The 21,580-nt window shown below is 47.8% G+C and overlaps 6 protein-coding genes across 6 annotated transcripts; 5 read left to right on the top strand and 1 right to left on the bottom strand.

The window, feature by feature from the left end:
- Window positions 1-455: 455 nt before the first annotated feature.
- EV420DRAFT_1648427 (uncharacterized protein) lies at window positions 456-1,633 on the top strand (the record flags this gene model as incomplete). Its single annotated transcript, XM_060478165.1, has 12 exons — window positions 456-553; window positions 607-651; window positions 822-920; window positions 976-985; window positions 1,046-1,063; window positions 1,112-1,137; window positions 1,197-1,222; window positions 1,278-1,315; window positions 1,355-1,403; window positions 1,457-1,468; window positions 1,522-1,536; window positions 1,590-1,633. The coding sequence occupies 12 exons, from the start codon at window positions 456-458 to the stop codon at window positions 1,631-1,633; spliced, it is 480 nt and encodes a 159-aa protein (XP_060325428.1).
- A 6,543-nt stretch (window positions 1,634-8,176) lies between these two features.
- EV420DRAFT_970474 (uncharacterized protein) lies at window positions 8,177-9,761 on the top strand. The gene is made up of 7 exons (XM_060484203.1): window positions 8,177-8,409; window positions 8,458-8,556; window positions 8,620-8,739; window positions 8,806-8,904; window positions 8,955-9,005; window positions 9,060-9,098; window positions 9,152-9,761. Exons 1-7 carry the CDS (start codon window positions 8,390-8,392, stop codon window positions 9,516-9,518), a joined length of 795 nt encoding a protein of 264 aa, XP_060325429.1. The 5' UTR covers window positions 8,177-8,389; the 3' UTR covers window positions 9,519-9,761.
- A 9-nt stretch (window positions 9,762-9,770) lies between these two features.
- On the bottom strand, window positions 9,771-11,182 carry EV420DRAFT_970448 (uncharacterized protein). The gene is made up of 5 exons (XM_060484202.1): window positions 10,873-11,182; window positions 10,633-10,815; window positions 10,450-10,577; window positions 10,113-10,399; window positions 9,771-10,061 (listed from the first exon to the last, which is right to left on the bottom strand). Exons 1-5 carry the CDS (start codon window positions 10,876-10,878, stop codon window positions 10,018-10,020), a joined length of 648 nt encoding a protein of 215 aa, XP_060325430.1. The 5' UTR covers window positions 10,879-11,182; the 3' UTR covers window positions 9,771-10,017.
- Window positions 11,183-11,940: 758 nt separating this feature from the next.
- On the top strand, window positions 11,941-14,077 carry EV420DRAFT_970510 (uncharacterized protein). The gene is made up of 3 exons (XM_060484205.1): window positions 11,941-12,105; window positions 12,165-12,238; window positions 12,286-14,077. The coding sequence occupies exons 1-3, from the start codon at window positions 12,096-12,098 to the stop codon at window positions 13,915-13,917; spliced, it is 1,716 nt and encodes a 571-aa protein (XP_060325431.1). The 5' UTR covers window positions 11,941-12,095; the 3' UTR covers window positions 13,918-14,077.
- EV420DRAFT_970502 (uncharacterized protein) lies at window positions 13,798-15,904 on the top strand. The gene is made up of 8 exons (XM_060484204.1): window positions 13,798-14,115; window positions 14,167-14,199; window positions 14,257-14,411; window positions 14,481-14,588; window positions 14,646-14,762; window positions 14,823-14,870; window positions 14,931-14,972; window positions 15,023-15,904. Exons 1-8 carry the CDS (start codon window positions 14,059-14,061, stop codon window positions 15,477-15,479), a joined length of 1,017 nt encoding a protein of 338 aa, XP_060325432.1. The 5' UTR covers window positions 13,798-14,058; the 3' UTR covers window positions 15,480-15,904.
- A 2,683-nt stretch (window positions 15,905-18,587) lies between these two features.
- On the top strand, window positions 18,588-20,508 carry EV420DRAFT_1572252 (uncharacterized protein). The gene is made up of 2 exons (XM_060474349.1): window positions 18,588-19,642; window positions 19,674-20,508. The coding sequence occupies exons 1-2, from the start codon at window positions 18,715-18,717 to the stop codon at window positions 20,387-20,389; spliced, it is 1,644 nt and encodes a 547-aa protein (XP_060325433.1). The 5' UTR covers window positions 18,588-18,714; the 3' UTR covers window positions 20,390-20,508.
- The last annotated feature ends 1,072 nt before the right edge of the window (window positions 20,509-21,580 follow it).

Consider the following 21,580-nt stretch of genomic DNA (forward strand, 5'->3'; position numbering starts at 1 on the left):
TGTCTACAAAGATGAGTGCTCATTTGATCCTTGGTCAGGCAACGCATTGTAAGTTGTATGAATGCATGTAATTCAGCCTTTCGTAGTTGCGTAACTTCCCCAACCAAAAAAGTGGCTTTCAGCAATGCATATCCCATGGAGAGCATCAATCATCATTAACTCCGGAAACGCTAGTCTTCTTTGAAGTCCATCAACATCAGGGACCATCTATAAGTGCTCTCATTCCCTCGCATCTCCATTCCCTTCACCAATTAGGACCATATCATCCCTGATGCTGACCCAGATACCACAGCTACTTGCATGTCTCACGTTTGAATTGCCTGGATGGAGGGTTTTCAACCGGATTTGATGAAACCTCTCACCAAAGAAAGCACCCTTCAAATGTAATCTCAAATCACTGCAAGCCACAGGGTGAATATAAATAACGCGCTCTTCTGTTAACACTAGCATAACAAATGTCGTCACCTCCCCCAGTACCGATAGCTGACTCTGATATTCACCTGCTGGGAATGACTTTCGGTGCAGTTTACATTGGTGTTATCATAGGAGCCATGTACGCATTCTTTTCCTTGGTGATTTACTCCCAATGCTCATCACGTGCTCTAGTTTCTATGGGATAACCATTGTGCAGACCGCCATCTACTACAAGCAGTACCCTAATGATCCAAGGCTCTTTTGATATGCCGTACATAAAAAAAAAATACACTTTCATAAGGTTCTTCAAGCTCTGACATCCAAGCAGGTCGTGTTATTGTGGTGCGCTTACAGAGTGCCACGTAATTATGTACCCAGCTGTATCCTGATGTTTGCTATAATTCTAGCATTCTCGATACACTTCACGTTGTGACAAGCACTTATGTCTTATACTTTTATCTGGTCGAATCGTTCGGGAATTGGCATTCTCTGTTCAGGACGGTATGGTACGTCCCTCCCGCACCTATCATGAGTACAACTGAATTTACACTCTACCAGTAGGAGTTTTCCGGTGCGCCTATCTCCCCGCTTCATCCATTATTTCAAATCCCGAAGCTCCTTCGGCCTTTAGTTGCAACTTATATTCAATGTACGTGAATTTGGTGTGATCTTTCACTGCTCTCTGATTATTAATTAGTTGTTAATTGTCGTCGGCGTCCAAGCGTGTGTCTCCTTTGATTGATTTTTGAAAGATCGGAAGTCCTCATTCACCAGTGCTACAGCTTATATGCCTTTAGGATATGGAAATGTTAGTTTCTGTTCACATTAGCTTAAACGAATGCTGACTTTTAGCCTCTAAATAGTTGGTCGTAACTTCCATGCGGTCCTTCCATATTTCATTGTACGTGTTCTTCTTCTCCTTTTCACAGTACTCGCACAGACATCTTTGGAATCTCGCCCACAGTTTCTTGCTGTCGCTGCTTCTCTCGGTGAGACCACTTAAATTTGTCATAATGAGTGAAGTTCTGATGCGATTTCGAAGCCACTGGAATCTGTGAGCGTTGCTTTTATATATATACAGCGCTGACTTATGGAAATTGTTACTAGATGTTCTTATGATTTGTATGGACTATGCCTCTTTACGATGATAGTCGCCTGCACTAACCTGTCACCAGATACACCGTCCCAAGCCTTTTTGACATCCCGACCATCAGCGTAGGCTTTTGTAGCTCTGTAATCGGCATATGGGCACTCTAACACGTAACCGTTTCCTAGACATCCGTTTACGTAGTCTTCTCTACATTCACAGGAGTAGATTTCTTCATCGCCTGCTACAATGTGCTACTACTTGCACAAGGGCAGGTCAGCGACCAGCTTCTCCAGGTGTGTTGCCTACACCGTCACGAATACGATCAATGTTCACGTCAAGGAAACTGCTTGTAGTACGACAAAGATAATTGGGGGATTGATGCGGCTGGCTGTGATATCAGGTCTGGCTACGAGGTATAATTCTGACTTGTCTGGTATGATGGGAGTTAATCATGAATACTGGGTCTAGCGCATGTTCGATGTTTACTCTTGTCACGGTATTGACTCATGGATTTTCGTTCCTCTCGCTTCTGACCTCATCTTTGATACAGTACATCATTTGGCCAAATAGTTTCATTTACCTCACAGTGGATTCCATTCTACCGAAGCGTGCATGTTAAAGTCTGCTCAATCGGTTTCCTGTTCGTCTCTAACTGATTACTAATAGTCTATATAAACTCCTTGCTCTCAATGTAAGTTCCTCTCCCCCTTGTATTTGAATATTGTTCTAACTCCAAATAGGCTGAACGCACGCAACATGCAAATTAGGACAGGAACCAAAGAATATCCTGTCCATCAGACGATACTCAGGTTGGCTCCTCATACCTCTGGTAGCAGGGGGGAAAGTGGTTTAGCAGAGATGGTGCGTAGTAACATCCTTGCCGCATCCATTGAAGGTGCTACTCTTTCTTTCTCTAGAGCATCAACATAGCCCTTTCCATAATGGAAGGAGGTCATTCAAATGCCTGCACCGAGGATATGACATTGACTTGAGCAATTAGTCAATAACGAAGATAACTAGGCCTGTTGACTGCCAGAACATGCTCTCCATCTATCTATTCTTGTTTGTAGTCTTGCTTGTATGCCTTATAATTCATATTTTAATACGGTGCGTTTCAAGAAATATAGCTGTGTTGTCACTGCGAGATGAGAGGGTATGATATACTTTCTCACGGCATCACACATCCCATGCATGTAGATACGTATTATTCCGGACACCCCTTTATTTCACTGTATACTCAGCTACGAGAATCTAATCTGATGTGCATTGTCAACTTCAATGCCCCCTGGGCCTGCACGCACATACGCCTCTGCGCGCATACAGTTCTCCACATTCAGTGGCATTTCACACTGTCAGTGCTTCGCGAGCCATCGTATGTGGCCCAGAAATTGTGACGAAGTTCGTGCGGATGGACACCTGTCAAGCTGTTTGAGGATGGCTGGTAGTGGAGTGGGAGGAAGAGAGAAAGAGAGGTGTTTATTTTCCCACAGAAATTTACGTGGTACATGTGATCAACTCTTCCTTCTTCCTTTCTCTCAGCGAAGGAGACGAGGAACCCAGAAACATGTACTTACGTCTAGCCTCCCCAGTCTCGTACCCTATAGCATAAATGTCTCGGTACCTGCATCTCTCAGGCTTCCTTCGGAGTGAATTGTAAAATGAGTAGGGACGGAAGGGATGCAAAGTCTAAACAAAGTCCAACTCGAACTAGCATAGATTGCAGACCAAAAAAACTTTAGTTTTAGGAGGTGAATTTTCATTTTCATTTCCATCTAGAGGAGCTGAACCTCAGCGACGTGCTCTACCAGAGGAGCTGAGAGGAGCTGCACATATATTTTGGGATGCAAGCTATGAGGCAAGAAACACGTGTCTCGCGTTTGTTCAGGATCAGTAGTACGAGCTCGAATTGAACAAGCTCTTTGTGTGGTCTATGTGCGAGATCAGTCGCTGGGCTATACAGCTAAGGTTAGCACCACTACAACACTGAAAGGACACTGATCACACCTCCACGACCCATCCATGCTGTCCAACTTGAGCATCCCCCCATGGAAGGGCCTGGGTTGCTAGGAGCGACGTGGTGGTTAACCGAATCCTCAAATTTTCGCGGGATTGTGGTGAACTTAAAAGGGCCTGTAACCTGGAGCAGGAGCAACAATGCATGTTTCTTCAGGAAATCCTCCCAATTTGACTCACTCGGCATTTATGGCCATGATTCAGGAATGGAAGGGAAGACTTCGACCTGGACAGCCCAAGTTAGCGACACCTCGGTGTCAAAAGCACGTTGCACGAACCTCTATCATCTACCCATACTGCGAGTGTCCCTCCCCAACAATCCTAGCAGTGTTTGCTTCATTCGTTAAATATATCGTGAGACTTATATAACTCAAGTGTGAAGTGGCCTGGAAACTCGAGTGAGCATAAAACGAATATCGTCTTGTTGACGAAGCGGCGGGTAGAGACTTCCCACAGCCCACAAAATGATCATGTGACCTGAACACGGTCAACCTCCCAAAAATTTCCCTCGATTTAAATTTCGCTCGCCGTCTTTGTCTACTGTATGATCCTTGGAAAAATAAACATTAGTGTCAACACAAAGAACTGTGCCCTGTTAGTGGAGGACCCCGACTCGAACGAGGACAAGGCGCTCACTAGCGGCTCCTCTCAGTGCAAGGGTGACGCAAATATCCTTCCGGGCCCTGGTCACTCTCCTTTTGTGACTTGTCAGGAGCAAAATCCACAGTCAATCGAAAAGCCAAAACAAGAAAAAAGAAATGCGTCATTATACTATCTGTACAGCAGGGCCTCGGATCGAACGAGCCACCTGCTTGAGCGAGGGCTCGAACTGGTGATGTGCACTATTACAGGCTAGTCCAGAAGTCCGTTCTGGTGGTGGAAGACCACGATGCACAACTACCAGTCGCAATCAGAGTTTTCATCCGGGATAATAACACAGCCAGAAAAACGACATCTTCTTCTTCTCCTCTTCCCTCCCGACAATGAAACTATTCTTGATTCTTACAACGTCGTATTTGGCACTTTGCCTAAAAGTGGACGCTGACATACAGAATGATAGTGGCACCTGGGATCGAACCAGGAAGCCGCTTGGGTGAGGAACCAATTTAGCCATTGCGTGTCATGTCAAGAGTTCAAAGGACTCCGCGTTGGCATGAATATCAAAAAACAGGGAGACTTTTCCATTCGGCTGTAGCGCATCGAACGACATATATTTGTGTTGAACCAGATAAGCAAATCCGAGGGATCTGACGTCGAGCCTAATACTACAAGTCAGTTCCCTTGGGCCTTATTACATCCTCAAAAGATACGAAACCCACCCTGAGCTCCGCGTTTTACGTAGACGGAGGATTATCAATTAATACTGGCACCAGTGCCATCGCCGTCTGGTACAGCGAGCACAGCAACAGTCACTATATGAAAAATTCAAGCTAGGGAGGGAAGATGAAGCATAACACAGAAACTCATGAGTGAGGATTACCGTGAGGAGGGATTTGAGCTGGTAGGGAGGGATGGGACACAGGCTTTTACGTACCCGGAGAATCCGGAGATCAGTCAAGCTATCTTCGTCCAAGGGCGGAAGGAAAGGTACACACCTTGAACGACCCGCAGAGGTTTGTTTGGTACCTCGTATCAAAGGGGACTGTGGATGATTGCTACGTTCAGTAGCGGACGTGGTAGCAGCGGTGAACTATGTAGGCACAGCCCGTCTTCAGAACGGACGAGTGATTGATGGCAGGCTAAACCGTTCCCTTATAACGATCCCCTACAAAAGGGACCTTTACTGCACAAGGAAGAAATCACAGTTACGGAAACGAAGTACAGCAGAAGGATCCTGGTACACATGCTCCCGGGTCACTGGATGAGAACATAAAAGGCGCTCGTCTGAAGAGGATCTTCAGATTCGAGGAAGGTGGGCTGCAACGCCAAAGTTAGAAACAGCCAGCATTGAAGGGACGTCTACGCACGTCCCGTTCCTCTACGGCTTAGAGTTATAAGTCGTGACGTGGCCAGAGTTGCAGAATCCACCGTGTCGTGTCGTCATTGCGACCTGGAAGCCGGACCGAGCGTCGAGCTCGTTTGAGAGACACCGGTCCCTGGGGGAGCAGGGAGAGGACTCGGACGTGTTTAGATTGGAGACGCATTTGACGACGAAACACAGAGAGGATGTGCGGGTCTACCTGAAAAGTCACATATAGCGAATCCACAACGTTGAAAGGACGTATACGCACCTCCCTCCAACCCTGAACCTGCGCGCCCATATCCCTCTGCACGCATACAACGGCATTTCACGCTGTCAGTGCTTTGCGAGCCATCATATTACATGATTATTTGCAGCCTGGAAATTGTGATGGGGGTCGAGCAGATGGTCACTTGTCGAATCGTTTGAAGATGACTGGTCGCGGAGTGAGAGGAGGAAGAGAGAAAGAAACGTGTATATTTTCCCACAGTAATTTACACGCTACATCAGTGTGATCAACTCTCCCTCCCTTCCCTTCTTTTTTACTTTACTCAGCGAGCGAGACCAGGAATCCAGGAGCACGTACTTTCTTCTAGCATCCCCAGTCCCGCCCCGTACAACAGGGGTTTACCGTATTCCCTCTGGCCGACTTGAACGACTAATCTCAGCGTGAGGCGCTCTACCAACAGAGCTAAGAGGGATTACTGCCAATTAGTATACCGGAACGCAACCTACAAACCCTGATATGGCAGCAGGACGAATAGGAAAAACACTGGTATTGCTCTCTTGCATCATGTCGGCACGAGCTAGGATCGAACTAGGTCCTTGAGCTGTGCGATCCCGATATGCCATCGTGCCATGAAGTGCAGAGGGCACGGAAAGACTTAGCAGGCAAGCAAGGTGACATAAGTATATATTGACAGGGAGCGGAGTAGCTTTGATAGAGACGAAAGAAGTATAATACGAGTGCTCACAGATGAGACAAAGTCGGTGGCCGATGCGCAGACGAGTGAGGACCAATCATTCACGAGCGAGAAGCAAAGCTGGACCTGTAGATGTAAAATTAGAGCGACACCAAGCGAAAGAAAAGAAGCTCGCACAAAAGCCAATCCTTCTCCATCATCTGCGACTAGGAGTCTTTCTTTCTTGTCTAAGTTTAAGCCGAGAGGATGCCAGTCTCGATGGTAGACATGGAGATGCTGAGCGCACACGGGAGGTGGACCTGGTGAAGCGTGGATGCAGATGTATGGAAGAATAGATCGCAACACCACTCGACGCCGACATCTTGAAGACACGTCAGACCGGAAGATAGAACGACGTCAAGGCAAAAGAAAAGAGGCATACCTCAATCCTCCATCCCGTACCAGTTTAACGTGCACCGACGTCCATGAACACTAGCAGGTGGGCAGGGCGAGGAGTCACAGATCTAAAAGAACGTCCACGTTCGGTCGACCTGTAGACACAAACTTAGAGCAACGTCAAGTGGACTCAGGAAAAGATGTTTGCACCATGGCCTTCTCCTTTCGCGACCACGAGTCTTTCTTGCGCACCACCCCACTGATCCAGATGTGACCTCACATTGCAGTTGATATTATCGATGTCGACGAACCGGTAGATGGCTGAGCGAACGGCTACACACTGTCCCGAATCAGACAACTCTGAAACGTGAGGTCAATCTTGAAAGCTAAAATTAGAGCAACACCAAGCAAAAGAGGCCGAGACGCCCGCACCTCCATCCAACCCCTTACCCGCGCTGAGGGAAGGGTCTGTGCCTCGCACCCATTCCCCCTCTCCTCCTGTTCTCCGCGTGGAACCATCATCCTTCCCAGGTAGTCACATATCAGATTAACGCTGGCGGTTTAGAGAGTACTTCAGCAGACAGCCATGGAAGAGTGTTCTTGTCGACTCGGTGTATCGACACGTTTGATCCTTTCATGATCATCAACAATGGCGGGTCCTAGAGAGCTGGAGTCGGAGTCGGCAACACTGTAATGTCTAAGGAACAATGCATCGTAGTGATTTGAATCCATGAGACGAGCTTCAAAATAGCAGAGAAGATGAAAATGCGAAGGAGAGCATTTTTTTCCCACGGTTCACTTGGCGATGACCATGTGATCTCGCTTCTCTTTCTACCAGATCTTTGCGCGCGCCATTCTGGCCCTGTCAACCACCTGCCTGAGAATACTAAACCATGGGGCCCTTGCATGAACGTCGTGACGAGAATCCTGATTTCTCAGGACGTGAATATAAAGAGTGAATGATCCTGGCTCCATGGCAGCGCGTTGAACGCATGATGCATCGATGGCTTTGTCGGACCCTACTAAACGCGTATGCCATCCGATTCCCTTTTTCAAGAACGGGATGAAGAAACCGGTATGCAACACAAAATGACTCACAAAGAGATCGCTATCCATGCTGTCTGATCCCGGCATCGCACCTTACCCACAAAATGCTTCTTTACTACATGACGTTATGATATGTGAGTGCTATGCTGATCAGCTTTCGTCTCAACTCATATTTATATCTCAATGAGGATGATGTATGAATCATGCATATCCCAGAATGCTGATAGTTCGGACATTCCCCCCGGAAAGCTACATTCGGCGCAGTGCATCGTACCATCTAGTTTATTTAACTGCGGCACCCACTCTTCGTTCCCAGGAACTGCTTCCGTATTTCCGGATCTCATAGTATTCGAATCCTATGCTGATCGGCGTCTACATCATGATCTTCATCCCGCGCTCGCATCTCAGTGGCGGTATACGATGGATGGTTTATCTGTATCTCAAACCACTGATAGTTTCGGCTTTCTCCTCACAGCTGCATTCAGATGCCACACAACCAACTCTATACTACCTGTCTACTTCACCACACCCACTCTTTCATACACAATTACCGCATCTCACTACTAGATGTCAATCCAGCTGATTTTGTAAGTCACCCTTTCCATTGCATGATAGGTTCTCAATTCACCGGTCAGGTTTTGTTTCCATTTTGCTACTTCGACTGGCTTTATTCTCGGTGGACCTCAAGGAAATGCACCAGCTGTGCCTCTGCTGGCGTCATGGACACCTCCTGGGTGCGCTCGTAGCCCGTCTTCTAGTATCGAGCAATCAAGTCTCATCTTCGCTTCCTACTACAGATCATTTACTATTGGAACCAATAGTAACCCAGAAAGCATTGCTCTCACGCCGCCCGGCCCGTCAACTTCTACCAGTAGTCCTGATTCCGGAATTACTACCACTGTCTCAACATCGTTTACGTACGTCCATTGCCCTCTATTACTCCTAACGAGACTAGCTCATACTTTCTTTCTTGGAATGACCAGCTTTGGGAGTACTAATGCATCGATCTTCATCAATCCTTTCGGGACAACACCCTCCAAACCTCCTTCCAGTTCCAGCTCTGCAGAATCAACGACTCAAAGGTTCGTTTATTCCTTGCTCCTTACACCACTCGTCACCCACGTTTCAACAGCTCCCTCCAAGCTACAGGAAGCAGTTTCACCACCTTTAGTGGCACTTCATCGTACGCCGTTTTGATATAATTCGTGTTGAGAACGGTAAATCTGACTCACTTCAGAACTAGTACCTCCCCAGCCGCAAATGAAACTCAATCTATGTCTGTCGCTCTCCGTCCTTTTCTAATGAAACCTTTCTTCACAATTTATCCAGGTCCCATCCAACAGTTTCATCCTCAAATGAGAATCCCACATCTTCTGCTACCAGTGGTTCGCAATCCAAAACACTCCCAATAATCGGCGCTACAATCGGCTCCTTCATATTCCTGCTCCTCCTTCTATGCGCCCTCATATACACCCTCCACCGACGACAGCACCGGAGGAAACATCCTGCCATATTCCACCGCGATATGATGGTTCGGCGGAAGCGCTCAAATCCGGTAAAAGGTTCAGGTGCCTACACGAACTTTGGGGATGCGGAAAAACTTGCTTCGTACGGTTCTTCGCTTCCCGCTCCATCAGGCAACACACACAGACTACCAGATGGAACTACAGGATGTTTCAGCGAAACAGAAAACTGAGCTGATCAGGCTCAAGACGTGATTGACGCTGGGTGGAGATGTGCAAGAGGAGAACTGATGACATGCCGGTCGGGTTTTCGAGGGTCCTGGTTTTGATGTAAAGATGGGGACGTTGACCGTCCTACGATTTATAAGACGCAGACGTGAAATAGATATAATTGTTATCTCCGTGCGTAGACAGACGTTATTGTATTTTGCGTAAGCTGTACTCTACTTGACATTCATAGCTGTATACACATACGATAATTTTCATTACTGGCTTTCGATAATGCAAGGTACTGGTTAATGGGACACCACGGACAGACACATAAGAGAAAAGACTAGAAAAATCATCTTACACCCTTTGGTCTTCTCGACAGCGTTTGCGTATCTCGGATCCCAATTCGACGTGAAGAATGCTACCACTAGAGGCTCAACAGCAGCATCAAGCCCGACTTTCATAACGTCACGATATGTTGGATGTGAAAGAATGAGTAACATGGGATGCTAAAGCGAACGGTCAACAAGAAATGACGACAGGATGATCCCGGCGGTGGGGCTGGCCTCAAATAAGTATGAACCTTGTAGCAAAAGCCAAAGTGAAGCCGACCGTACAAGGGAGATAGGGTTTCCTGCAAGGGGCAACTTGCATGTGTTCCATCCACAGTACGTGGAAAGAAAAGGAGCTGAGTGTAATATCACCGGGACACTTCCAAGTGGCTGGCAGCAGGAGAAAGTAAATAAAAAGTTCTGCTCCGTTACCAAATGACATGAGCTGGAATCGAACAAGCCCTGTGCGCGGTTCCAACGTGCCATCATGCCATGAAATAATGTACATAACACAACAAACAGGCTGTACATGACCCAGAAGCCAGACATCTTGATCGTAAGCCAAGAAGGCTCTATATATGCGTCAGACTGGAAGTGTCAAGGCAACAGTAAAGACGCGTACCTCGACCGTCCCTCGTTCCATTCATATGATACCAGTTTACTTGAAGAGTACCGATGTCCATGAGTGTTAGCTAGTGGACAAGACGAGAAGTACACGCAGATGTAACAGCGTGCGCACGATTGGGTGACCTGTAGACAGAAACTTAGAACAACATCAATAGGGCTCGGAAGAAAGAATGCTCACATGCATACCTAGCCTTCTCCATCCGCGACCACGACTTGTTCTTGCGCACCACCTCATTGATCCAGATACGTCTTTACCCACATTGAGAGAACCAGTGAGCCAGACGACTGCAGGGTATACAAGGCAGGGGTGAACAACTACACACTGTCTCGAATCAGCCAACTCTAAAATGAGAGTTCGATCCTGAAATTTGAAAGCCGAAATTAGGGAAACGTCAGGCAGAAGAGGAAATGCCCGTACATCCATATTCCAGGCTGCCAGCCGACCTCTTACCCGAAGTGTCTGTGCACTCTACCCATTCTCCCTATCCTCGCGTTCTCAGCATGGAATCATCGTCGGTCGTATATCAAGTGAGTCCCAGCGGTTTGGACTTGGAGAGTACTCCAACGGGTAACTGCTCTTGTCGACTCCGGGTATCGACCCGCCTGATCCTTCCTTCCACGTTCGTCTTCGACAGCAGTGGATCCCCGAGAGCGGGCCTCGGCGTTGGTGACACCCCGACGTTAAAAGAGCTTCAAAGCAGCCGAGAAGATGAAAAGCGGGAATGGGGGACCGGGCATATGTTTTCCCACGGCCCACTTTGCAGCGACCATGTGACTCTCTGACTTCTCCCTTTAGTCTTTCACGATTCTTATCAACATGAACTCCGACACGAACAGCACAACGAGAATCCCATTCTCAGGACACGAATATAAAGAGCGAATCATCTTGGCGCTTGGACTTCACCAGCTCATTGAACGCGGGCTTTTGGCGGAGCCCGGATACTAAATGCTTATGGTAATGCGCATGCCATCCGATTCCTGTTTTCAAGAACACGCTCAACTCAGCAAAAAAATGCTGCCTTTGATCCTGGCATCATAGATTACCCTCCATGATGACATGTCTCTTTGCTACACCCTAACTGTCGCCTTCCCAGGATCGTGTCCCTCGTTTCCGATCTTATACCCTCTCCCAAATTTCGCAGTCGCCTTCCAAATCTTTGCTGCCTGTACTTTTCTTCCTCATATGCAAATATCGATGCCAGTGACACTCTTGAATTCGCGCCATGTTTAACGGACTGACTTATCGATTCTTAGGACGCACGTTTTCCTCCAGAACTCATCATGGATATCGGAGGACCTACGTGGTATTCTCATCGAGATTATACAGTAATAGTTCATGCCACTTAAACAATTCCTTCTCAGTGTGCACCGAGTCATCCATCACGCCAACCAAGTGATCAAGATGAACTTTCCTAATTCCACTCTTATCTCTCATTTATTCATTTTTGTGTTTGCTCTATGTAGGACGATGAAGGATTAGCCCGGATGTTAGTATGTATCTGTTATCTTTCGGCGTCTATCTTCAGGATCTATTTTTTTGGCAGTGCTGGCGACACGTTTCAGCGCTAGTCTGCATTCATTCCTTCTTGCCACACGGCACGACTAAGACTGCTTGGTGTGACGACGGATCGGCGGTACAGTATGGACGTAGGTGTGTCCTTGTCTTGGTGTGATGGTACCCATCTTCATCGATCATCCTTCTATCACCAGGAAGGGGGTCTGATAATCTTTCGGAGGAAGACAGGGACAATTACGGGGGCGAAATGGACTTTCTAATGGATGAGGTAAGAACAGTGTTCTACAGAGGCGAGCAATAACACTTTGCGTGCAGGTGAGCGAGTATGATCCTCCTGAGATCACACTCTCTGCCCTCGCTGAGACTGGTCGGGACGAACCGAACATTCCTGTGTTGAGGCAACGGTCATACACTGGTACAAGGGTCATACCGTCTGCTCTGGCTGACACTCCCTGTGCCAATCTTGGTGTACACGGAGTTTTCGAGAAGCTGAACACAACACTTGGCACTTTTTACATTCTATCCCCCCTGATGTCCTCAGTTCTCGAATCCTACATCAGACGAAACTCTGATTTCGGCACCGTCTACGCTCATTTGCGCTCCTACTGGTTTGACTTCGCCACCATCGAACAGAGAAGATGCAAGGACGAGGAGAATGACCGGGAAATGCGGAGAAAGGCGATCGTCCATAACAGGATCACCAAGCGCGACATGCCCCCTCGACGCGTCTGGGATCTGTACGCTAATCGGGTAGTCCCATACTGGGTAACACCGCTCACAGACTGGTGTGCGATATCGCATGCATGGGTGTCTGAGGAGGAGCGTATGGATGTGATGACGCCCATCAACGGATACGAGTGGCCCGTCCCCATGCCAAACGATGCGAACCTTGATCTCATCCGCATCGAGATGTTGAACCTCGGAGCAGGGTATGTGTGGTTAGACGTTCTGTGTTTGCGGCAGGAGTATGCGATTAGGGAGGAGGATCAGCTCAAGGAGGCTCTCCGCAAGGAGGAATGGAAATTGGACGTCCCCACGATCGGATACGTGTATGACACCACGCAGACAGTGGTATGCTACTTGAGCGGACTGGGTCGGCCGCTGAGTTTCAAACCGGGTGACTTCGAAAGTGACCGATGTTGGTTCAATCGAGCGTGGACGCTCCAGGAGATCCCAAAAGGCTACCATCTAGTTATTGGTGGGGAGACGGGCGATGACAAGTTCATCAATGAGGAAATGCTAATGAGGGTCCATGGACAACTTGAATTGTTTTACAGGATGCGTTGTATGGTCTCGACGTTGTGCTTCCTAGTGCAGATGCGGAAGCGGGTGTCAACGAAGCCGCTAGACAAAGTCGCAGGTTTGGTATATGTTTTCAACACGGAGTCCATCCCGATATACAACGGTGCTCAGTCGGAAGAGGATGCCTGGACTGCCCTCGTGGACGTCATGGCGCCTCCGCTACGGGCAGATTTGTTCTTCTACTACCCAGAGCCTGGGAATGGGAATGTGTTTTGGCGACCATCATGGGAGCAGGTGATGGCTCGCACGCTTCCGTGGAATGAAGGGTTGCATGATATTGGGGATGTTGGTCGGACAGAATCAGACTGGTATGAGGGAGTGTTTATTGATTCGATCTATATATGTGGATTGGCTGACCCGTCTAAGAGCCCTCGGGAGGGGAAGTTGATTAAGGATTGCACGAGAGGATTCTGTGCTTGCACGATCGTCGCTGAGCACGCGTACCCGATACCAAACGGCCGGTATACGCTCATAGGCCCCAGTCGATCTCGCACTGGATCGGGTGTTATCTGGGTAGTCGGGCGGCTAAGGCAGACTGATGGGAAGTTTGAGAAAGTATCAGTGATCGGTCTGGCGGGTGGTGAAGACGCGGAGAAGTTGCGGGAACTCCATGTTGAAAGATGTGTTAAAACAGACCTCTGTTGATTTCATCGTGTTGTGGAAGGTCCCCCAGAAAACTGCATTAGGTGCAGTACATCTATACTATCTAGTTGTTTGACCGTGACACCCACTCTTTGTATCCAAGAACCGTTTCAGTGTTACGTGATCTCATAGTATTTGAATCCTATGCTGACCAGTGTCTACGTCATGATCTTCATCCCGCGTTCGTATCTTAATGGCGGTGTGCGATAATTTATCTATATCCCAGACTACTGATCTTCACAGCCGCATTAGCTTGACTTATACTATTCTGTCTGCTTCACAACGGTACCCATCCTGTCATGCCTCGCCACTATATGTTGCTCCAGCTTACTATTTTTCAAGATTCGTGTTTTTTCATTGCGTGAGCAGTACTCAAATTTAACGGACAGGTTTTGTTTCCACTTCGCTACTTCCGCTGGCAGCTCTCTTGATGGTCGTAAAGGAGAGGTATCATCAGCTTGCACATCTCTGCCTCCGCAAGTGCCCTCGTTTCCTATGTGCGTTCGTCGTCCGTCTATTGAACTCTCAAGTCTCATCTGTCAACTTCTTGCTTCCTAATACAACAGCGTTACCCAATTCGCGGGTAGTATATGCAGCCGTATTCTCACGTTGCCCAGCCAGTCTACTAGTGCTCCCGGTTCCGGAATTAATGTCACCGTTCCAGCATCATCTACGTATGTTCATTACGCTCTTTTACCCTTAACAAGACCGGCTCATGATTTGTTCGTCAGAATAACTAGCTCTGGGAGCACCACTGTAACTAACGCATCAATACCAACCAGTAATGTTGGGCCAATACCTACCAATCCTCCGATGAACCCCGGGTCCGGAGAAACAACCACTCAGAGGTTCGTCTGTTTGTCGCTCCTTCCATGTACGCACGTAGCTCATCGGTCACGTTTCAATAGCTCTTCCCAAACCTCAGGGAGTTCGGTCACCACTGGTAGTACTTCATCGTACGTATTCTCGAATAATTTGTATTGAACTGTAAATCTCACTCATTTCAAAACTACCAGCTACTCAGTTACAATTCTTACGAACTTGACTTCCCAATCCACGTATGTCATTCTCCGTTCAACCTGTCTTGATGACTTATCAGATTATCCAGGTCTCATCCGCCAGTTTCATCCACCAATGAGAATTCCACATCTTCTGCTACCAATAGTTCGCAATCCAAAATAATTCCAATCATCGGTGCCACAGTCGGGTCCTTTGTATTCTTGCTGCTCCTTCTATGCGCCCTCGTATACATCCTCCACAGACGACAGCAGAAGAGGAAATATCCTGCCATATTTCACCGCGACATGATGGTTCGGCAAAAGCGATCCGAGTCGAATCTGCCTCTTACTCCGACAGTAAAAGATTCAGATGCTTACACGAACTTTGGGGATGCAGAGAAACATACATCGTACGGTTCTATGGACAAAGAAGACATTGCGCTGAGTCCCAAGGACTATTTGGAATATTCGCTGCCCGTGCCCACCGCCTGGTTGGGCAACAGATCCGAGATCCTATCTCCTGCTCGCGCACACGCAAACCGTGGTCCACCAGATGGGGCTACATGACGTTTTAGAGAGGCGGAAAACTCAAGACGGATTTGATGCAGGGTGAAGACATGCAAGAAGAGCTTAAGGCGAGGATCGCCGACCTTGGAAATTCTCCTGGGCGCTTGGATTTATTGATAACATGCCGGTCAATGTTGAGGTTTAGAGGGTCCTGGTCTCGATGTACAGACGTCCCTACCTAATGCTATGGTTTATTATAAGATGCACATGCGAAATAGATGTAATCGTTATCTTCAGACGTAGACAGACATTACTGTAAAACTTTACAGACGTACCTCATTCGATCATATTCTTTACTAGTTTTTGATCTTTCATCTATTGTGTAAAACTCGGACACAGTGGGATTAATTGAGATGTTTTTCAAAGGCTGAGCTTGTACTCAGTTCAACGACCGCTCGATACCGGTGCGCGATGGACGAGGGCTACTACCTGAGAGCGTCTAAACCTCTGGATCAAACATTTGGATAGCCTATATAACTTTGAACGACTTACATCGCCTGTCAGTGAGGTTGGCGGTATGGCATCTCCAGGCCCATCGACTGGCAAGGCCGAAGCGACCACTACAAAGTCTGGTGGTTAGAACGCATAATCAGGAAGCCAGTGAGATGGTTCCCACAAACGAGGGCGAGGGTTAGTACGATCAATTTAAGATACATGATGTTTCAACGTAGAAGACATCAAGCGTTGAACGGGTTTAAATATTCAGAGAGCATTGGCCAGGCCCTCGATGGTATCAATCTGACCATGCTGTGATAAAAATCTCCCTTTTGCAGGGAAAAGAAGCCGAGAAGATAGAAGCTTGCAGGAATGGCGAATTTCCCTGATTGAATACAGCGCCATAATGAGTATAAAGCGCGTGGATGACAGTACAATTAATTCATCTTCAATCGCATAAACTGAAGCGGGCTATACGTACCTGTTCGCGAATGATGAATTCTAGTATGGAAATTGATATGATGGACGCGGGTGAGCGGTAGGAGTACGAGCTGGGAACAATCAGCTTCGATCCCGTAATAAAATTTACAAGTACACATACCGAATTGATCACGCTGGCGAACCTGGTCCTTGAAGCGACGGAGCATGGTATCTCGTATAATATAATCTCAATTTGGAATTTTCTTGATCCCGACACCAGAAGATATGAGCAGAAATCATCGAGCCATCGTATGTGGGTCGCCTAGTTCTACGTAGTGATGTCCTTTCCGGCATAGCGTCGTGTTTCCGTGAAAGACTGAGTACTCCCGGCCCAAGGTGGTTTAACGGCCGGAATAATTCAGACATTCGCGCCGCTGCCAGTGAGATTTTCAACTGTAAAGATAAGGATATAAGGTAGCTGATGGAGAAATCCACCCGTAGTTTTTCACAGGGAGGAGATCTGTTGACAGCCTGGCGATGTGGCAGTTGGACAGATTCATCAGGTTGAAGCGGCTGGAACCCGGCCCGTGGTCGCACCATCGACACGTTGTGACAATCCGTGATGGTAACACTTTCCTTTCGACACCCACCAACGCCAATAGATTAACTTGCTCCGGAAAATGAATAGCTGCCTTCTTCGAATTCTGAGCGACGACTCTACTGCTGACGATCCCGCAATCTCTGGCCGGAATAGGACAACTTCCTCAATGCAAGCACAAGCAACGCTCAATGCGACGATTAGCATTGTTGGACAACCAAGGGATCAGTGGTGCGTAATTTCTTTTTCTTGATTGTCATTTTGACCCCAACAATGTCATAGGCATGGTCATCCACAAGCCACCAATACACTCGCTTTAAGACTTGACAAATTCGAACAGACCAGGGGCCGTAAACACCGTCTGTACTGGTGCGACAAGCAATCATAATGAGTGCGTAGTTATCTGAATTGGTGTAACCGTTTTAACGACAACTAGGCGTAGCTGCGGAATATTTTATCAGCGACCATAAGATCCCGAGAAACAAGCACGTATGAGGACACTTCCACGTCGCAGATGGTTTGTGAGGACGCCATCCCGAGAATACCAAAGATGGCGCAGCTGGAGTCCCTGGAAAGCAAGCCGCTACAAGATAAAGCAGCAAGTTGATTCGAAGGAAAAGCGGGCGAGAAGATAACATGAAGACTGTCGAGAGGGAGCTGCCGACGCGCCGAGGAAAAGTGACGCTAAACCTCTGGGATGAAGACGGACTTGCTTGAGCTGAGACGCTTGCCGAGACAAGTGTTCGAGCAGGTATTCAGCAGGTATGTGCTTCGTTTTGTTGCGATGAGCCATGCTCATAGTCACCAGCCCGCAGACCACATTGGGAGAAGATCAACACGTACCTTAGAGGTCCTGCTTAAAGAGTCGGCAACGCGTTGCAGTGGAAAACCAGCTCCCGCCGTTGCTTGTGACCAGACTGTCTTCGTTTGGTGCACACATCGACCTTTTTTTTCGCAAACATTTCGGGAGTGCGATCCAGATTCCAGGTATGCGAATAGAAGACGAGAGGAGAAGAATCAGGCTGCTAATGCTGGAGAATGGCTGCTAGAACAAGCATTACGATGTAGAATGTGATAATCCACAGCAAACTCAAAATACAGGATGATAAGGGCATTTTCGGCATGACGCATGAGCTCCAGAAACAACACTGAAGTGGGACATGCAACGAACCATCGGTATGGTTCCCCACAGTCGCAGTCCATCTTGCGACGGGATTAATATGGTTACGGGAGTATCCACGTGGCACCCTCCTAGAGTTCACGGTTTGTGTTACTCCCAAAGTTCCTGCTCGCTATGGCGACTTGTTATCATCCTGATGCCGACCGGCTGATTCAAGTGAGCTTTCCTGGTGGACTCTTGTCTGTTCGTTGATTCGTCGTTGCTCTACGCAAGATGCTGCCTTTGCCATCGCGTACTTCAATACCGTGACTCGAAGGCGTCTAAAGGCTTAGCTTTGGTGTTTATGCATATGCTATTTTTCAGCACCCGTCTTTCGGCACCTGTCTTTTGGCAGCGCAGGTGAGAAGTTTCAGTGGTCTAGACCTAGTCTGCATTCTTTGCTCCTTACTATACAGCGCAGCGGAGCACATTGACTATGGATATAGGTATGAATGCTTGTCTTGGTTGGATGCTACACATTCTTATTCTGTATCGCTAGAGGGTGAACCCAAAGAATCTGACGATATTTCGGAGGAAGACTCAGACTCAGACTGGGATGAAGACTACGAAAGTGAATTCATAATGGATGAGGTAGGAACAGTTTTCTAGAGAGGCAAGTAATAATGTTTTGCATGCAGATGTGCAAGTACGACCCTCCTGAGTTCACTCTCTCCGCCTTCGATGAGATCGGTCGAGACGAATCGACGATTCCTGTGTTTAAGCAACGGTCATACACTGGTGTAAAGGTCATCCCCTCTGCTCTAGCCGACACACCCTGTGCCGATCTTGGTGTTCGTGAAGTGTTCGACAAGCTCAACACGATACTCGGCACTTCACGCATTTTATCCCCCAAAATATCTTCAGTTCTCAGATCCTACATCAAAAAAGAATGCGATTTTGGCACCGTATACGCTCATTTGCGTTTGTTCTGGTTCCACCCCGACGCCAGCGAAAAGATGTGGCAGAGGTATGAGGAGAATGACCGGGAAATGCGGAGAAATGCGATCGTCGGTGACAAGATCACCAAGAGGGGCATGCCCCCTCGGCGCCTCTGGGATCTGTGTGCTAATCGGGTGATGCCATACTGGATTGCTCCGCGTGTGTTCACAGACTGGTATGCGATATCGCATGCGTGGGTGTCTGACGACGAGCGCACGAATGTGATGTCACCCATCAATGGATACGAGTGGCCTGTGCCTATGCCGAAAGATGCCGACCTTAATCTCATTCGCATCGAGATGTTGAATTTTAGAGCAAAGATTGAGTATGCGTGGCTGGACGTTCTGTGTTTACGGCAGAAGTATGCGATTAGGGAGGATCATCATAAAGAGGAGGATGTTCGTAAAGAAGCTCTGCGCTTGGAGGAGTGGAAGTTGGATGTCCCCACCATTGGAGGGGTGTATATTCACCAGGAGCCTGAAGTGGTATGCTACTTAAGCGGACTGGGTCTACCCCTGAATTTCAAACTGGGCGATTTTGACAGTGGCCGGTGTTGGTTCAATCGAGCGTGGACTCTACAGGAGATCCCACCTGCCTATGATCCACTTATCGGTGGGAGAGACTGGAAATGATGGCATGGGAGAGGAAATACGAACAAGGGTCCATGAACGACTGCATTTTCTGCTCAGGGTACGATCCAATCGCGCGATATTCGACATTCTGTCCGAGATGCAGCATCGGATGGCATCATCACCTTTGGATAAAGTTGCAGGTTTGATACACATTTTACGGGCAAAATTTATCCCGATATACGATGAGAATCAGTCCCCAGAGGAACTTTGGACAGCCATCGTAGATGTCTTGTCGCCATCACTGCGAGCAGCGTTGTTCATATACTTTCCTGGACCTGGGAACGGAAACAGATATTGGCGACCATCGTGGGAGCAGGTAATGGTACACACGGTTCCGTGGCATGGTTACTGGTCCAGAATTGGGGATGTTAATAGGATGGAGAAGATGGATTTCGACTGGCATCATGGATTACGTGTCGGCTCAATCTATGTGTATGGATTGGCCAACCCATTAGAGCGCCCTAGGCAGGGGAAGTTGTTCTTCGAGGATTACAAGGGGGAAAGCTGTGTATGCAAAATCGTCGCTGACCACACATACCCAATACCCGATGACCGGTACGTAATGATATCTGCGGCATGTTGGTACCGGTGGGTAGTCGGGCGGCTAAGAAATGATGGGAAGTTTGAGAAAGTGGCATTAATCACTTTGGCACTGAACAAAGAAGCGGAGGAGCATTGGCACCGGACACTCCGAGCTGAAAAATTTGTTGCAACAGTTCTTTGTTAATTTACTTGGGTTTACAGCGTGCTTTACACAAATATAATTGCAGTGAGATAGGATTGTGAATAGCGGTAGGACATTATTTAGTAACTACAGGAACTGACAGCCTGGGGTTTCTTTCCTATCTTTCGTCATTATTCTTGTTGGTATCGGCGGTCGACTCCGACCCAGCATCGCAAAATTCATCGGAAGAAGGCAAGAGGATACTGATCACACCTGCATGACCCGTCCATACCGCGTCGTTCCTCCTTGCAGTGCCTGAGTTACTCAGAGCCAAGCGGTGGTCAACCAAATCCTAAATCCTTCGCGAGGCTGACGCAAACGTCAAAGCAGCCTGTAACAAGAAACACGCGCAATATATTATTCCCTGAATTGGCCGAATCAAACAAACCATCAATGGAAGAATGAGGACAGGCGGGAATCCCGCTCACTCACGAGGAAATAACATCCTCTTTTCCCAAAGTACCGTTCGTAATTGCCACCTAAAAAGCGGGATCGCCAAGGGAGACTTCATAGTGGCACCTAGGATCGAACGAAGATGCTCCTTAGGTGATGAACCGATCCAGCCATCATCTGTCATGACGAGAGACTCCACGTTGACACGAATCTCCGGAAGAAGAGAAGGGTTTGTATCATTTGGGTGAATGAGACAGGTCTGTACTAGACCAAATAGCAAGATATCTGGCGCCGCTCGAGCCTGCCAAAAATTCAGTTTCCTCATGACATTCCTCAAAACATATATAAACCCAACTTGAACCTCGGGGCTCTGCGTTTCTCGTACATCAAGGATTAGTCCTCGCGTGGAAGTCCCGCCATCATCACAACTATATTACAATATTCAATCCGGGAAGGGAAGTCGGAGCAGAAAGTAGAAACGCACGAGGTGAGGATTACGACGGGGAGGAATTTGAACTGCATAGTCGTTGTAGGGAGAGCTACGACAGGCTAATAAGTACTTGGGGACTCCGGAGATCAGTCAGGTTATCCTTGTCAAGGGCGAAAGGTACACACCTTGAACAACCCGCAGAAGCCTGTTTGTACTTCGTATCAAAAGAGACCGTGGACGATTGCCAAGTCCATTAAGGGTATCCAACGTTCAATGGAAAACAGCGAAAATCTGTGCATAGGCACCGGTATCTGCTACAGCAACAGTCGCCTTCAAGGCAGGATAAACGGCACAAATCAACTCCCTCGTGA

Source organism: Desarmillaria tabescens (genome assembly GCF_030435595.1).
Source record: "Desarmillaria tabescens strain CCBAS 213 chromosome Unknown EV420scaffold_50, whole genome shotgun sequence".
NCBI classification, from domain to species: domain Eukaryota; kingdom Fungi; phylum Basidiomycota; class Agaricomycetes; order Agaricales; family Physalacriaceae; genus Desarmillaria; species Desarmillaria tabescens.

What these genes read in the sequence shown, in the direction of transcription:
- EV420DRAFT_970474 (XM_060484203.1), top strand. Translation starts at nt 8,390, where the DNA reads ATGTCAATCCAGCTGATTTT. An exon ending in ACTGTCTCAACATCGTTTAC is followed by an intron (nt 8,740 to 8,805) that starts GTACGTCCATTG and finishes TGGAATGACCAG; the next exon opens with CTTTGGGAGTACTAATGCAT. An exon ending in ACCTTTAGTGGCACTTCATC is followed by an intron (nt 9,006 to 9,059) that starts GTACGCCGTTTT and finishes GACTCACTTCAG; the next exon opens with AACTAGTACCTCCCCAGCCG.
- EV420DRAFT_970448 (XM_060484202.1), bottom strand. An exon ending in GGAGAAGGCTAGGTATGCAT is followed by an intron (nt 10,578 to 10,632) that starts GTGAGCATTCTT and finishes TTCTGTCTACAG; the next exon opens with GTCACCCAATCGTGCGCACG. An exon ending in CAGGAAACCCTATCTCCCTT is followed by an intron (nt 10,062 to 10,112) that starts GTACGGTCGGCT and finishes TACTTATTTGAG; the next exon opens with GCCAGCCCCACCGCCGGGAT.
- EV420DRAFT_970510 (XM_060484205.1), top strand. An exon ending in TGGACTTTCTAATGGATGAG is followed by an intron (nt 12,239 to 12,285) that starts GTAAGAACAGTG and finishes CTTTGCGTGCAG; the next exon opens with GTGAGCGAGTATGATCCTCC.
- EV420DRAFT_970502 (XM_060484204.1), top strand. Translation starts at nt 14,059, where the DNA reads ATGCTGACCAGTGTCTACGTCATGATCTTCATCCCGCGTTCGTATCTT. An exon ending in ACCGTTCCAGCATCATCTAC is followed by an intron (nt 14,589 to 14,645) that starts GTATGTTCATTA and finishes TTTGTTCGTCAG; the next exon opens with AATAACTAGCTCTGGGAGCA. An exon ending in AACTTGACTTCCCAATCCAC is followed by an intron (nt 14,973 to 15,022) that starts GTATGTCATTCT and finishes CAGATTATCCAG; the next exon opens with GTCTCATCCGCCAGTTTCAT.
- EV420DRAFT_1572252 (XM_060474349.1), top strand. Translation starts at nt 18,715, where the DNA reads ATGTTTTGCATGCAGATGTGCAAGTACGACCCTCCTGAGTTCACTCTC. An exon ending in TGCCTATGATCCACTTATCG is followed by an intron (nt 19,643 to 19,673) that starts GTGGGAGAGACT and finishes ATGGCATGGGAG; the next exon opens with AGGAAATACGAACAAGGGTC.